At 28.8% G+C, this 17371-nt stretch overlaps 2 protein-coding genes across 8 annotated transcripts; one reads left to right on the top strand and one right to left on the bottom strand.

Moving 5' to 3' along the window:
* The first annotated feature begins 1 nt into the window (after position 1).
* LOC123266842 (protein FAM92A) lies at positions 2 to 2772 on the top strand. Of its 7 annotated transcripts, none has more exons than XM_044731287.1 (8): positions 2 to 74; positions 954 to 1067; positions 1154 to 1255; positions 1382 to 1510; positions 1623 to 1803; positions 1962 to 2186; positions 2257 to 2415; positions 2477 to 2772. In XM_044731287.1, the coding sequence occupies exons 2-8, from the start codon at positions 1036 to 1038 to the stop codon at positions 2585 to 2587; spliced, it is 939 nt and encodes a 312-aa protein (XP_044587222.1). In that variant the 5' UTR covers positions 2 to 74; positions 954 to 1035; the 3' UTR covers positions 2588 to 2772. The 7 variants fall into 7 exon arrangements, with proteins under 7 accessions (XP_044587222.1, XP_044587224.1, XP_044587220.1 ...); XM_044731289.1 differs by lacking the exon at positions 954 to 1067 and adding an exon at positions 378 to 391 and having other exon boundaries at positions 51 to 74; XM_044731285.1 differs by lacking the exon at positions 2 to 74 and adding an exon at positions 276 to 391 and having other exon boundaries at positions 883 to 1067.
* On the bottom strand, positions 2628 to 4207 carry LOC123266843 (heat shock factor-binding protein 1). The gene is made up of 3 exons (XM_044731290.1): positions 3743 to 4207; positions 3599 to 3665; positions 2628 to 3172 (listed from the first exon to the last, which is right to left on the bottom strand). Exons 1-3 carry the CDS (start codon positions 3839 to 3841, stop codon positions 3084 to 3086), a joined length of 255 nt encoding a protein of 84 aa, XP_044587225.1. The 5' UTR covers positions 3842 to 4207; the 3' UTR covers positions 2628 to 3083.
* Positions 4208 to 17371: the final 13164 nt, after the last annotated feature.

The raw sequence follows: 17371 nt of genomic DNA on the forward strand, positions 1-17371 counted from the left end.
AACTATGACCGCGCTTTATATTCAAGCCTCTTATAAAAAAAAAAAAAAGAACTTCATAATATATAATGCTGAAAGTATATCATAGACATCTAACAAGTTTTAGAATTTTTTTAACAAATAAATTATGAAAAATATTTTTAGAAAAAAAAAATCTGTAAATAGAAATTTTGAAAAAACATGAATGCAATTTTTGAAAAATATTTTCTCAATACTAATTTATTTGTTAGATAAAACCAAAAATTGTTAGGTGTTAGTTGATTTTACTAAAACTTACTTTTCAATTTATTTTGTCTTAATCATTGTTGAAAAAAAATGTCAAGTAAAGATGAAAATATTAGTTTGTTAATAATGACTAATGAAAAATTTCTAACCTTTAGCTCCCTATTTATAAGTAAGTGAAATAAATATAAATTAAAAATTAATAATGAAAAGGGTTGTATTTGTAAATTTTAAAAGCGCGCAAAAATAGCGGAAAGTTCAAAGATGGCTTGTAGGGTAGTTGTGTAAATTGTATAAATCCTTTTTCGAGTAAAATATATTTTACTTAATCTATCTTGAATTATTAAGCTACTTAGATTATTTTCATTTTTAAATAAGCGTAAGTTGGAATTTTTAAGTAACTAATTTCTTCCAATAGCTATTTTTCTAGTTTTTTTAAACTTGTTTTATAAGTTTTATGAAATTATTGAAGTAATATTTTGTTACTACAGATAATTTTTTTTTGACTAAATGATGACATTTTAATTTAACATTCAGATACACAAAATATGTTTTATAATTTTTTTTTGTGTACATTTTAACTAATGAATTGGTTTGTGAATGTTATACTAAAAGTATTCTCACATTATATTTGATGTATAAAAAACCCCTCCTTCTTATTAGCCACCTGTTAGGCAGCTGTTCCCTATACAACACATAGTTGAAATAATAAAACAAATGAAATTTGTTTTTAGCTGTCATTCTTATGGCATCTAAGTTTAAAACTCAGTTTAGTTGTTCATTTATAAATAAAAACACAACCAAAAAGTAATAATAATGTTGAAATCGAAATCACAAAATAATATTTGGTATGCTACTTACTTGAATTATTTATAATTATAAGTTAATTTAACACAGTTTATTGTTTTATTGTATAATTTGACTTTTCTAATAGTGAGCAAGAAGCAAGATTTGTTCAAGAAAGGATAACAAAAGTAGAAAAACATTTCGCTGATTTATGTACTTCATTCGCAGCATATGCGAGAAAAGCTGCAAGGTGAATTTAATCAATTTAATTATGATCTTTAAAAAAAAAAAAAAACTATGACACAGCAGGATCTAGTTATTCATTCGAAAATTTTTTAGATTTAATTAAATTTAATTTTCTATCGTACTATTTCAGGCTTCGAGATAAAAATGATGAATTAGCAAAAGTGATTCAAAATTATGCTATGTCAGAGACTGTCAACCAATCATTAAGCCGTGGGTTACATAATTTTGGAGCAACGTTGTCGGTGATTGGTGATTATAAGTAAGTTGTTTTCTAATTACTGTGTAAAGAAAAAATAAGCAAATACAATAAATTTTAAAATTTTCGGCCTTAAAAAAATTTACTTTAATCTTTTGTTATTAAAATTTTTTAGAGATGCAGAAGTTCAACGTATCGATTCAAAAATAATTTCAACACTGTCTCAGTATTCAATGATATGTAGACATGCACGTGAAGATGTTAAAAACACTTTTTCAGCTCGAGATAAAGAACTTGCCAGAAGAAAGCACATTGATAAGCTGCTACTGAAAGAACAAGGAAAGTCACAGACAGTTGTAAGTATTTTTTTTTATCAGAATTATTACTGCTTGAATGAAATATTCCTAATGATAACAATCTGAAGAATTTAAGTAGTTTTCATAGAGCTTGTAAAGAAAATATGCGGGTTTTATACTAATGCTACCACGATATTTTTATTAATTACTCGTATTAGTCACAAGCAGATTTGAAATCAATGTCAAATACAGTCCAAGTATTGAAAGTTGTTAAAGGATTAGAAGAACAAATAGATACATTTGAGAAACGTAAGCTGCAAGATCTTATAACATTGTTACTAGATTTCGTAATGATAGAGTTAAGTTTTCACACGAAAGCTGTTGAGCTTTTTACAAAAGCTTACCAAGATATTGCCGAAATTGATACATTCAAGGATTTGGAGGTAATTTATTAATATGTATAAATAACATATCTTAGAAATATTAAACTAACTAATATTCATTTTTTTTTAGAAATTTCGAGAAATTCTGAATGCCTCGGAAACATTTTCACGATTTGATACTGTTATGAGAACATCTTGTCGTCAATCGTATTCACTCACTGACTTATCGAATCACCAAACACCATCACCATTGCAGCTTAAAAAAATGAACCGTGCTAACGAATCAATGGTACGAAGATCTGGAAAATAAATAAAGTTACTGACGAATAAAAATTAAATTTATATTGCAGGATTCTTTGAAAGCAGCCCTCATGAAGTCATCCGAGTTATCGCAAGTTAGCGAGTACGATGAAAGTTCTGATACAAGAGACACTGAATCTGTTGAAGATATTGCAAAATAAAAAATATAGTGATACTTAAGTAGTAAATAATTCATTGGTATTTATTGGATAGTATAATTTTATTCGAATTCAATGTCTTGGTACTTTAATTGTTCCATTTTTCTACTGAAATATTACTAATTTAATTGAAAAAAATTGTTTATTTCATATTATTGGAATCAATAAATTTGAAAAAAAAATAATAATAATTTTAAAAGAATTAATGATATTCGCCAAAACCAAAACAAAAACTGGTTGTAAAAAGAACATTTGGAGTATTGATTTAAAATTTATTTTTCAATATCATGATATATTATTAATAAATTTAAATACTTCAAATAATTATTACTTAAAGGAAATTATAAAAAAAAAAAAAATAAAATTCTAAAGATATTTTACGATCACAAATCCATTCGATATTATTGAAGTTGAAAAGTGAGCCGTAAATACTACTTATATATATGATAATAAATATGTTGAAATGAAGATTTGTGCAGGAATGACGTAGTATAAGTATTTATTTGTCAGCACTTTCAACACCAGCCTGCGTCATCAAATCTGCGATGTTCTTTTCAAGATCATCTATTCTATTTCCCATTTCATCTAGTAAGCTTTGTTAAGGAATTAATGAAGTGGACTACAATTGTAAAATGAATAGATTATAATTAAAAAAATTAAATGATATTAAGGGTCAGTTTCTCAATCCGAGATAAAATTTTATCCAGGATAAAATTATTGCCAGTATATTTATAAATATTAAATATATACTTAGATATATTTTATCATTGGATAAAATTTTATCCTGGATTGAAAAACTGACCCTAAATATCAATAAAATAAAAAATAAATGATATTGATATCAGCATACATTTGACTATTTTTTTTTTAAATAAATTACTTTAAATTTCAGACTTTTCTTAGCAATAATTTGTTAATTAAAAAAAGTCCGAAAAATTATCAAATGTTTGTTGACTTGCGTAAAACAAAAATAAATTAATGTCTAATTGAATTAATTAGTATAAAAAAGGATATTTCTTCCAATAATTTGATCGGACATCGTTTGAAACTTATCTTGCATTCCTTGAAGAAGACTTTGAACCTGAAAAATATGTAAATTATTTGAGTAAGGGTCAACAGAATAACTACTTTTTGTATATAATAAAAAAAATAACTTACGAATTGCGTTAACTCTTGCATATTTTTCGGGTCAACATTAGTAGCCATAGCAAAATTTTCACCACTATCAGATTTATGTTCCTGCTTAATATCCGCCATTATTTAAAATTTGTTTGTTTAAATAGTTATGCTTAACAACTTTCTGTCTAGCGGAGTAGAGACAACTCCAAGAATCTGTATTTATGATTTATTCAAGCAGTGCATGCGAGATTTTTCAACTGCTTATTTACTGTGTGTATTATCACAAACCTCTAACCTCAAACAAAATGTTTATTTAAGTAACGATACGTATGTGTGTAAGTAGCGTTGCTTAGTTATGAGTGTAACTAAAAAAACTCAAACAAAAATATTCAAGATGTTCATGAACATTAAATGTTTAGTATTTAGAATTGGTGACAGTTCGAGAAAAGCACCAGAAATTGATCTAACAGTGACGGGTTGTACGCAATTGTGTACAGTATAAATACACTCACATATATACACACACATATACTTGCATGTACACATGCTATCGCTGGTGTGATCTTTAATACTTAAAAGTTCTGAAAAAAAATATTAAACCAAAAATCTGTGGAGTAGAATGTTTATAAATAAAGAAAATAAGTATGAAAAAAAATTTGTTTGAAGAAAAAAAAATGAAAGATTATTATCGATAATAAATATTCAGAATTCAAAAAAAATAAAAATTCTACCCTAACTTGAATCCGTTTACACCGAATACACTAAAATCACACGGTGTAAATGTGAAAAAATTACACGGTACTTACACCAGAGTACCACGGTGTGTTACAGTAGAATTCCAGTGTAAGCACAGCGGTGATTAAAATCTACTGCATTACACCGTGTTTACACCGAATTCTCACTTTGAATGTAAACAACAGATATTACACCGTCTCAACACTGGAATCCCACCGTAAATGTAAAAAAGCGTGTGTTACACCGTCTTTACACTGGAATTTCACCGTAAAATTAAAAAAAGCGTGTGTTACACCGTCTCTACACTGGAAGTCCACCGTGAATGAAAAAAAAACGTACGTTACACCGTCCCTACACTGAAATTCCACCGTAAGTGTAAAAAAGCGTGCGTTACCGTCTCTACACTAGAATCCCACTGTTAGCAACGAAAACATAGGTATTACACCCTACTTACACTGACGATACTCTAAACTTCGAAATCAGGTATTACCGTATTTTTGCTGGAATTTTACTATTTATAAAAAATACCAGAAATACACCATATTTACCCAAAAATCCCACTGTATACTGAGAAATAAATTTTCTTTCGAAAAAAAGGAACAATGCTGCAATGAAATTAATTTGTTGAAAATTTTCAATAATTTTATTTCTGAGTTGACAGAATAAAAATTTTCAAACAGTAATTTTCTTGTTGAAAAAAAATTTTTGTAGATTTCGAAAAAAGAACAATTTTTGGATAATAATTCACAAATTTTCTATTATCTAAAATTGTTCTTTCCAATCAAAAAAACTTTTGATAATTATTTACAAGTGGGGTCCCACCATTTTAATTTTCATTTTTTTTAACGAAATTTTCTTTTTAATTTAAAAAAGTCAAATAAATTTATACATTTTTGGAAAATTTGTTAAATTGTGGTAAGGTAAAAGCCCCAATAGATGATCGTGTATTTGTATATCGATATTTGTAAATATACACGGAGAGAAATGTATAGGAACCTTTCCAAAATTATGGGGAATGGTTCCTATAATAAAATGATCATTATAGGCATCAATCCTATACTCATTATGGGGAACAATACCCATAGTTTATTGGAAACGTTCCTATACGATAATGGAATAACTTCTATATATTATGGGAATGGTTCCTATAATATTATAAGGGAATGACGCACATAATAATAGAAAAAGTTTATTTTCTTAATAATGAAGCAATCACGTCAAAGTATAAAAGTAATTATTATATATTTTTTTGCTAATAAATTTTTTTTTTGCAAATAAAAATTGATCTTATATAATTTGGTCCATAATGTTTATGAACTTAATTAGTTAACTAACAATCTTCTTCAATAAAAAGTACTGAAAATTAATTTGTTTCATTAAATTCATTAAACCAAAAGTTTGTCCCAGGCATTTCAAGAACAGTCCCCTGCCAGAAGTTCAAAGCCAAAAAAAAAATCCAACGTGTTATTTTACCTTTTGTAAGGTTTATAAGGATCTAACTAGCCTTAAGTTAATAACCATAGAGCTGTTAGCGCTTTATCGCCATTTTATTTAGTGTCAAAGCACCGTTTATGCTGGAAATATGTATCTGGGCCACTTCAAAACTCAGTCCCCTGGCAGCTATTTTTATTTAATATTATTTATAAAATTGGATCCATAAGTCTTAATATTATTCTAATTAATGTAAACATTCATGGAGAACTTGAAAAGTTGAATGCATTAAAATAGTTTGCTTGATTTTCTCAATTTGATAAAAAATCAGTCCCCTGGCAGTCAGTCCCCTGTCGTGTTATATGGCAAAAGATACACAAATATCGAAAAAGCATAAATTAATTCGGCTGTTTATTTATTATAATTAAGCTGATAGTTTTGTAGCCCTTGTTAATTTTTTCTAATAAAATCAAAAATAATTTGGCCGGACAATTTTGTACAGATTTAAGACGATCACTTACAGAGAATCACCCATATATTATATATATGTATATATGAAAAATATATCAAAAATGCATGTGGGTGCTCAAATGAAAGCTCTTGATGAGTATAACATCAGGATGAGCTTATATTATTAAAAATGTCACTAATTAAGAAATGACCTTGTATCTTGTGAATTATTGATATTTTTAAAGATATAAGCTCATCTCGACATTACACTCATCGAGACCTTTCATTGGTACCAACCTTTCATATATTTATTTATATTATATATATGTAAATGTGAAAAATATATCAAAAATGCATTTGGGTACTCAAATGAAAGCTCTTGATGAGTATAACATCAGGATGAGCTTATATCATTAAAAATGTCAATAATTAAGAAATGACCTTGTATCTTATGAATTATTGACATTTTTAAGAAGCTTCTCGCTCATCTCGATGTTCCACTTCATCAAGACCTTTCATTCAAGTACACCCACTTGATCATTTTTCATATATATATATATATATATATATATGTATATATATATATATATTTATATATATATAAATGTATATGCGTAATGAAATGAAAGCTCTTGATAGATGTAACATCGGGATGAGCTTATATCTTTAAAAACGTCAATAGTTAAAAAAGTACAGTGCAATTTAAAAAAACTCATTATTTCATGAGGCAAAATTTTATTTATTTATAGTTTACAAATTACGACAGTCACATAGTGACTGCAGGTTGCTAGTAATAATAATGATAATAATAATAATAATAATGTGGTGGTAGACATAAACTGAAAATTAAAATTAATTTTTTTTTATTCTAATTAATATTAGAAATGACTTTTATTTAATATAAATATAAATTTGATGAAATAGAAACTCTGATGGTAATAATTATCATCAAAGATTGTAGAAATTATTAATTTGATTTTAAAAATTATTATCAAGATATTTAATCAAATTATCTTAGATAGTTGAAAATACAATCTTATAGTAATATAAAAGATGGTAAAAATTACTATATTGGTGGTAACTGTAATAATTTATATCGTATTTATAATAATAAAGGTAGTATTCATTACTATCGAAGTATTTTAGAGCTTTTTACAATACTCAGATGATAGTATTTACCATAAAATTCTCTCCGTGTACGTTGAGCCCCGAAAATATGTGAAAATTTGGAATTTCAAAACCATTGGAAATTTTATTTTGTTTAAGAAATTTTTTTTTAATTTTTTTTTAATTTACAAGCATGTACACCATTAAAGATTAAAAATATCAACTGCTAGAACTGATTAATTTAATAATAAAAATAATAAATATTATTACTGATAACTTTTTATCAATTTATATATTATAAAAAAGAATCATTTAATCTAAAAAAAAAAAAAAAATTCAGTTAAAAAAATTAATTAAATACCACAGTTGTGTGAAAAAGAATTTACTCAAATATTATAAGGCATCATTCCTATAATATTATGGGAATGGTTCCTATATATTATGGGGAATCATGCCGATAATACAGTTATAATTATAGGTATCGTTCCCATAATTATAGTAACATTTCCCAAAAATTATGGGTATAATTCCCATGATTTAAGTAATCGCTCCGAAAATGGTATGGGAAAATATTTCATATAAATTATAGGAATGATTTCCACATTTTTCTCTCCGTGTAGATATACAAATACATGGAAGTGATCATATATTGGTGATCATCTGTTGGGGCTTTTACCTTAATCAACTTTTTTTCAAATTTTTATTTTTTTATGTATTTAAAAAATTAATCAAAATTAAAAAAAAAATTTGTTTAAAAAAATTAAAATTAAAATGGTGGACCCCACTTTTAAATAATTACCATTTTTTTTTCTTCAACTTAGAAACATAATGGTAAAAAATTTTCAACAAATTAATTTCTTGTCACAACAATATCCATTTTATTTAAAGAAATTTTTTCTGTTTGAGTCAGCAAAATGACTTGTATACTCAAAAACTCTCTGTTATCAAAAAATTTTCGAAATGTTTTTTTTTCATATTTAATTCACAGTGTAGATGTTTGGAATAACCTTGAACTAATCTTGTTATGGAATGAGGAAATTTTTGCAAAATTTGTTGGATTTTATCATTTCGTAGAAGAGAATGCATATTTACAAATTCAATCACTTATTAATTAACACACACTAATAATAAATAATGCATCTTTTACAGTATAAAATAATATTTATTGATTTAATTGAAAAAAATTTTTTTGAAGATTTTCGAAAGCTTTTGAGATTATATTCGTAAAAAAATGATAAAAATATCAAAATTACAAAAAAAAATTACTTTTTTTTTTTATCAAAATCAAAATTCAATTTTAAAAGTACACTTTTAACTTTATTATTAACTCGTTAATGAAGATACATCAGCTTTATACAATGAAATATTGATTACCCATAATAGTATAGGATCCATTACTTTGAATTAGGGACAATATTTATAGAAGTTATAGGAACTGTTACCATAATTTGTATTCGTAGTTCTTATCATTGAACAGAAACAAATTTCGTAAAATAATAGAGACAGTTCCTATATTCTTCCTTTCATGTACAGTCATTTAAAAATTGTATATTTATTCATTTTGAGGGATTAATTACTTGATATATTTATAAATTTTATACTCTTGATAATCTCTTTGTCATTAGTCTGTTTCCCAACAATTTGGAAGATCAAAAACAAAGATGCCCATGTCTGTACATATTTTAGTTGCAGGCCGGACTAATTTTAAGTTGCTTACAAAAGTTATGTCATTGCTTATTTCTACTTCTTTAATGTAATTTGTACCATAAGCATTTTTTTTTTAAATGTAAACTTTTACGAAAAATCCTTGAATTATACAATTATCTTTATTTTCAAACTCAATTATAGATAATATTTCTCCGAACCCGTTGTTGTAAGATATTATTGAGTTACAAAATTTATTATCGTTATCATTCTTCCTAATGTAATCAATTCCATTCACTTTGATTTTAGCGTATGACGACGGGGAGTTTTTTGGAGTATAACCCATTTCTCGAAGTTCATTGAGCTCAGTTTCTTGGAGGACAATAGTTTCAGGGCTGCTCAATGTTAGAAAATTCTTATTTATTACGATTTCATTATTCAAGTTAGGCATTTTTAGAGTGTTACATATAAATTTCTTAGTATCAGCAGAAATAGCATTACTATAAACGGTCGATTCTATAAACTTGGTCATCAAAAATCGTGTAACTATTTGGTCAGCTCTTCCATGAGGACTTGTTACTTTGTCCAAAATTTTTTTATTCCACGATTCATAGATTGAAGCATTATGTGCCCACATAGGCCCTAAATTCTTAATTGTTATGACCAGATGAGGTAATAAATGTAGATTAAAACTCATTTGGTCTAACCCAAACAATTCTTCAAACTGTGTTACGTATTTTTCTATGAGAATTCCAGCGTTTTCAAGATCAGTTGTTGATACAGAATCTCCATTCAAATAATGCACAGCTTGAGATAAAAGAGTGAAGTGTTTGATGTATTTCATGTCTAATATGCCATCTAAGCATGGAGCAGCATAATCTAACCAGTTTCTTAGCTCTGAGCCCTTCCAGTTATTAAACGTCTCTAATTTTCGCGGCAGTCGAGAACGACGAGAAGGAGGTTTTATTGATAGTAAGCGATTATCAATTCTTTGTTTACTAACTGGATCTCCAATGTAAAATGGAGAATCTGTTACACTAAGAAATATATTTGTATGCTGTTTACAGCTCCCAAGAAAAAGCACACATGTAAACACTCAACGGCAAGTCCCTTACCCAGATCGAATTCTGGCAAACCAGCTAATGAAGAAATTCCCTTAATACCATTAGTAGTTGTCTTGGTTTCATAGGCAGTGAGCATGTCACCTCTTATTTCTTCATCAGTTCGCAAATTTCCGTAAGAGTGACTTCGTGGATATATGTGCTTATTTCCACGATGTTCTCCCATTGCGTAACAAAATGAACATCCATTATATCCATTAAATTGTTTCATTCTCATAATTAGAGATCTGGCTGGGGAATCAACACTGCAAGTTGTCACTACAAATTTTGATTTAACTTTTCTATCTTCTGAGGTCTTCCAATCAATTCCAGTTTTATTTAATTCTTGAATTTCCGTGACTATCGGACGTAATAAAAGATTCAAAGATGGATGGCATAAATCTACAAAAACTCCAGCCAAAAGCATGTGCTTTTTACGTAAGTGTGGGGTAATTCATTAATCTGCAAGTAAACGGGCCATGCACTAGCCTTTGATGATTTAGCTACCTGACAACCGTCTGTGTTGATTGTTAGTGAAAAAATTTAATGGATTGTCCAAAAATTTCCAGGTAAACACAAATCCTTATAAACTTGTCCATCGAATATATCTTCTATAGCTGATAAATCTTTTTTTTCTCTTGTGAATCGATAACTTAAAGATTTTTCAATATCTGGTACTTTGAAAAGTTCAGATAATTGGCTCGTCAAATTAAGCTGAAGAAAATAATGAGTATTTTCAGATTTCTCATCAGGGCCACATGAACCACAAGAGCATTCTTTGAGTGGCTTTTTCCTATTCCAAGATGTTCTTTACAAATACCACAATATAAATGACGTGTTATTAATGTGTCGTCACGATTTAATGCTTTCCACAGAGCTTTTTTCGTCGTTGGAAGGTTATTGTTATTGTGCGTTAACTTCATCAAGATAATATCGATAATGTAACTTCAAATGAAAGATTGTTGCGCATAGAAATCGCAATGATGGCCAACAAATGATCATTTTCATAAAAGTTTGGGTTCGATAAAAAGGAATATTAATTGTTGAGTTTTTATTTTAAAAAGCTTTGCTCAAACTGTTCGTATCCTCAGAATCACTGTCACTACTGTCATTACTATTGTTTTCTTCATCACTATCAGAATCCATTCCAATTCCATGAGTGGCACTTTCAATTTGTTCTGCATCATTAAATTCTTCTGAACTATCCGTAAAATAATCTTCTATTTCATCTGTGATATCTTCATGTATTTCTTCTGCATTAATAGATTGGGGCTCTTCTTCAAGACTTTCCTCCATCTCAAGATTGGAGCTCTGAGAGATGTTGCTTCTAACGTAACGTCTAGACAAAAAAAATTCTTATCTTTATTAATTTTAAAATGGATAATTTATTTTTATGAGTAATAACAAATAATTATGGTAATTAACCGGTTCGATATCAAAGAGCTATTGCGTAAATATTAATTAAAAAATTTAAGAAACTTTGGCATATACTGAAAACAATAACATTGAGTATTCAAACTGTAATTTCGGGAAATAAGATCAAAAGGTAAATTATAGTACTTTTTAAATTAATTTGTAGAATATTTTATAAATTCCTTACAAGAAACTTGAGTTCAGTTTTTCTCACCTCAACTGTTCTTTTGGAAAATGCAAAACCATAATTTTTGTAGAATTTGACATTAGTGACCTCTTAATGCCATCCCGTATTACATAAGTTTACACCATAATACATGAGTTAGCGTCTTTCAACTATCAGTACTCTAGAAAAATTCTTCTGCTTTATTGTACATATAAGAATTACACTTTAATCCATTTAAGTAGTATTCCCAATGCTGCTAAAATAAAAATAATTAAAAAAAAACCACCCTGAATTTCCTATTAGTATTCAATGAAAAAAACTTTAAAATAAAAAAAAAAATAAGGTAAAAGACCCCATTAGTGGCACCTTTGACCCCTATTATTGGCATTTTTTCTTTCAATGAAAAAATGTTCTACTTGGAATAAAAATTAAAAATTTTTTTGATCTTAAGGTCTTAAAGATTAGAAATAATATATTCATAAAAGAAATTAATGATTCAAATACAGTTCCTACAAATATAAAATTTGATAGAATCTCAAGAGAAACAGACAATTACCGGGATGGCCTCCAAGGTCAACGGATTTAAATATTTTTCTTACTGAATAGTGATATTTTCTTACAACAATCGTCTCTTAGGCAGCGGCAAGCAAAGTCATTGCTAACGTTTCCGGAATTTAAAATTACATATAGCTATTCAGTCAACGGACTAAGTAAATTTGACATACCCATGTTTATTTTTGCTGGATCCACATAACCGATGAATTGTTCTTATTACGGGATCGCGAAAATGTAACAGATTAAAAGCATTGCATTTTTCTAAACGCACATAGAAAATAGAAAAGAAATTTGAGATATGGTAGAAAATATGAAAAAAATAAATAAAAATGAAACTTGAAATTTAATTTATTTCCTTTTCAATTCGCCCAGCGAAAGCGAGGCGGGAAACCACTAGCATACTGCTGCTCATATATATGCAGCATAGCCAACGCATACATATAACAACAATTGCTGTTACCAGTTATGGCGGCGGTATATATGCATATTGGTTGGTTGTTGGTTAAGCGCGTTGCTGGTTGCTGCTGGCGTTGTATGTATATGCGCGGCGGCATATATATATATATACGATGATAACGCGGCTTGTCCAGCACGATAGAAGCGTTTTCAATTTATAACCGCATTAGCTTCTCAAACTCAACGCGTATGCTTTCTTTCTATCGATCAAGACCATTCAGGTTAAAGTTCGAGAAAGATGAGCTTTTATCGGGCGAGTAATTTGAAAATGACAGGATTTTGAAATTTTTGAAAATCGTAAGAATTGATGTTTTTACTACTTCAACTTGGAATAATTACTGAACTAAACAAGATATTAAAAAATCGGTTAAAATGCAATCGTAAAAAGCTCTTTTTTAATAAGTTTCAATTTTTCACTACTCAGAAGTGGTTACTAGCCTCAATATTTACTCCTTTCAGAGATTAGTTTAATGCCAAACAAGTTTTTACTGTTGCAGTGCCGTTTTAGAATTATTGATAGCTTTATCATGAAAAGCTTAATCATGATTGCAAAATTCAATAATTACAATATTAATCAGTCTTTCGTGTGATGTTTTGGGTAGGTTGACTCAGTAAATATGTCACAAAATTAAGTTCTAAACATTGTTCTCTTCTAGAAGTAAAAATTCTATCCGGTATCAAAATTCTGTTTCACTTGGAAACTGTTATTTCCTAAGCGGTTTAGCTTCAAAATTTGGACATTCATAATTCAAATCTTATAATCTTTTGCAATTCTTTGGTGTAAATATTTGAGAACTTTTTTCTTCACAAAATAATTTTTTCTCCAAAATTTGTTCTAAATAGTTTTAAATTTATTATTGAATTTTGTTTCTATTGATGAATTAAGTTATTCATTATTAGTGATATTATATTATTTTACTAAAAATCAATTTTCTTTATTTGGAAAATCTACTTCCATTTAGAATTTTTAAACAACTTTTTTAAACATTGACCTTTGGGTACCTTTTTTTTTTTTTTAAAATTTTTGTTTTTGAATGAACTTTTTGAAAAAATACACCAAAAAAATTAAAAAAGTTTGGAAAATCCAAATGAGCATGCCTTAAGCGCTCAAGTCATACACAAATTTTCTAGATCATAACAAAAATTGTTCGTTTTTAATTTGAATTTTCTCGCGAGTAGTATTATCCCCTCTGTAGGTCGAACTAAAGAAAAATTTTAACAGATGATAAAACAGTTAGTAATTATACCATCATATATGTATATAGTTTCTGCTTGTTTATACCCTATTAGCACAAGCGAAACGAAGTTCACGTAAACCTGCGGCCGGAATTTGACGTAAAGTTTACGCTAACAGTAGAGCAACAGTTATACTTATAACAGTTGACGTGAAGTTAACGTTAACTTTCTGCAACTTTGCGTTAACTTTGAGCGAACCTTTTCGGAGAAAATTCCGGCAATAGATTTTACGCTAACTTGATGTTGTGTAAGTTAAAGTCAAGATTCTGGGGAAAACTGTTGCAAATGCAGCGGTTGACGCGAAGTTAACTATAAAGTTAGACGTAAACTATTGAACATCAACCTAGTTGATGGTCAACCTGTGCCTAACTGGGTAGTTATTTCAATTCTGTTTATGAAAAAATAATATATATGGCTGCCAAAGAAATCGCAGAAAAAGTCATTTGAACTGGACAATCGAAAAAAAATTAAGTGTATCGAAAACGGAATTATTTTGACACGCAATTTTCACAAGGGTTTTGATAAACTTCGCTTAGGAACAAAACAAAAAATTAAATCGTGAAAGTGATTTTTGAAACAAGAATTTGTTGGTGTTGTCCAGAAGCCCATAGCTCCAGTGAATACCACGCTCTTATTCATTTTCTATCCATCATCAGAAAAACGAGTTTTCTGAGAAATCTTATTTAATCGATAAGAAAATCTCTTTTTAACGTGTTCTGTAGTTACTATTTTTTATTTCAATATGCTTTTTATCCATAATTTTTTCGTTTAAATTCATGAATATCACGTTTTAATCGAAATGCACGATTTTTAGGCGAGTAAGTAGAGAGCATACCTGCGCGCTTCGCGCTTACTTAAGGCATGCAATATGATCCAATTCTATAAAACAATCGTTTTTCTCAAAAAACTTCAATCAGATTTGACAACTGTTCACTGCTTATCCCGGACAGGGGCTTAGATTTCTTTTATATTTTTTATTTAATTGAAAAATAAAATTAGGAAAACAGATTTGACCCTAAAACCCATCCCTACAATTTCCCGCTCATTTCATACTTAAGGTTGCACCGGACAGTACCCCGAAAGTCATAATAGAATCTAAATTTTTTTTATTAAAATTAAAAATTTGAATATGAAAAAATTCATTCGAATAATTTAACCGTTACCCAACATTTATTATTAATTAGATTAATTAAATAATTTAATTAACAAAAACAATAAAGCCAGTCAACGTTTGACTCAAGTATTTTTCACAAAACTTGGACTTGGCAACATCACGCGCTTAACAGCTGTTTATATTTATCTAACTGTTGTAGTGTTGAGTCAAAAACATTATACATAAAAATACACCAAGGAATTATTAAAATTCAAAGAAATTGGCTGCGTTCTATTCCATCTGTGCAACGGTTGCCACACTGCGCTGAAGATCACGTGATTTATTGTTATTTTTAAAAGTATGTGGGACTGATATGTTCGTGGTGCAGTCTTTTGCGTTAAAATATCTTTAAAAGCTTTCGTCAGAAGAAGATTTTCATCGTATTTTTTAACTGGGGTCTACGAAAGTTGATTGATTGAAAAAAGAAGTTTTTTATTTTTTAATCATCGCTTTGAGGAAGTAGTCACATAAATCGATATATGTGCGATTCATAATAGTCTCTATAAGCTACATGATAGAATTTCAGAATTTTTTAATTATTTATTAAACGATAACCCTACGTCAGATTTATTCCAAAAAATTAATTTAGACGTGGCATGAGATAGCAATTTATAACATATCAAAAAATTGGCTTCCGATCTTCAAAAGTGCATTAGTGTCCGAACAACCTTAAAGTGCACAAAACTGCATTTATTATGTTTTTGAGATCTTCGCCTGGATGTCCGACTGCGCTTGTGTGTGTGCCGTGCGTGGGTGTGAGTGCATAGAAATGTAAATAAAATTTTGTCGAACAAATCAGCTGATCGGAATGAACGGCACGGTATTCAAAAAGAAATGTTCATCGAGACTTCAATCTGATCAGAATTTAACCCTTTAAAGAGGCCGACCTTGAAGCTTCCACTCTTGGGTCTTGCTACGAATTAGCGCTGTCTCCACTACTCTCACGCGTAGGCGTTTCAAGATCACTCTGACTCTAAAGGGTTAAAATCCAATTGTCGAACTGTTTGAAGATACTCAGAAATTAAGAGCAAAAAAAACTTGATTTATTTTTCTTCCTAAATAGTTATCACAATATTTGACAAATCAACTTCAAATATTAGAAGCACTTGTTTGTACTCAAAAATTGTGTCGAAAGCAAACGTCAAAAGAGCTAAAGCAATATCTAATGAAGCGTTAAAGTATAGCAATTTAAATATTTTTTAACTTATCGTTTTCTTTAGATAACTTTTAAATTTGTCCGTCTATGCGACTCAAATCTCAACATAATATATTACACTAAATGGACAGAAAGTTTAAAAGATTCCTACACTGCGCACCATGATGCCCGAGACAAAACCGAGATTATAGTAATTAATAATTTAAGATCATAGTGATAGACATAAGTGACAGCGATAAGAGATTTATAGTAAACAAACGGCGGCAGTCACAGGAGGTCGTATGTATTAGTTTGCACGAAAAAACCCATTCATCCCGCTGTTGTTTTTTTTTCGGCCCACTGTAGCAGAGCGCGTGCGCGATACTACGGGCGCATAAATGTTAGGCTTTCTACCTCGCACTAGAAGCCGATAGTACGTACTTTCGGCCGGGAATGAAGAAAAATAATTTCAGTGCTCAAAAACTGCGCCGGTTAAGATTACGTATTCTAGAAATTTTCGAGATCAAAATTTTTAATCAAATATATTTTTAAGCTTTGCACTCGAAAATAATCAGAAAGGTAATGGAATGGCGTTCCACAAAGTTAACCGATTTCGGGATTTTTTTAACAGAAATTTTTTTAGAATAAATTTATTGGTAATTATTCGATTCGTAGCATTTAATACACGATTTCTTAAAGCGTCAAAAATCACGTGTTACTTGTAAGAAAATAATTTAACAAGAAATTCTGAAATATTGCGAAAAAGTTTTTTCAAAAACTTTTGAGGTATTTTAGAACGCATCAACCGATTTTGATGCAGTTTTCATTTATCAAAGCTTGTTTTTTGAGGTTGAGCTGATTAGATTTCGGGATTGATAGATACTTTTAGTTTGAAAGTTTTGCCAAAAAATAAAATTTTTTTTTTGTGATCTAAAAATAAAAAATAATTCAAATTTACATGTAATTAAATCGCAACATATAATACTTATGAAATATCGCAAACCGCGTTTCGATCTGTCAGAAAACCCTTAGAAAGTTAAGAGAGGTTTAAAGACACATATATCACATACACGCACTGTTTAGAATT

Source organism: Cotesia glomerata, linkage group LG6 (assembly GCF_020080835.1).
Source record: "Cotesia glomerata isolate CgM1 linkage group LG6, MPM_Cglom_v2.3, whole genome shotgun sequence".
In the NCBI taxonomy this organism is placed as follows: Eukaryota; Metazoa; Arthropoda; class Insecta; order Hymenoptera; family Braconidae; genus Cotesia; species Cotesia glomerata.

Bases quoted from the DNA above. Each gene is read 5' to 3' on its own strand.
- LOC123266842 (XM_044731287.1), top strand. From the start codon at position 1,036: ATGTTGAAATCGAAATCACAAAATAATATTTG. The intron at 1,256-1,381 runs GTGAATTTAATC...GTACTATTTCAG, and splicing joins TATGCGAGAAAAGCTGCAAG to GCTTCGAGATAAAAATGATG. The intron at 2,416-2,476 runs GTACGAAGATCT...TTTATATTGCAG, and splicing joins ACCGTGCTAACGAATCAATG to GATTCTTTGAAAGCAGCCCT.
- LOC123266843 (XM_044731290.1), bottom strand. From the start codon at position 3,841: ATGGCGGATATTAAGCAGGAACATAAATCTGATAGTGGTGAAAATTTT. The intron at 3,666-3,742 runs GTAAGTTATTTT...CATATTTTTCAG, and splicing joins TGCAAGAGTTAACGCAATTC to GTTCAAAGTCTTCTTCAAGG. The intron at 3,173-3,598 runs ATATCCTTTTTT...AACAAAGCTTAC, and splicing joins CGATCAAATTATTGGAAGAA to TAGATGAAATGGGAAATAGA.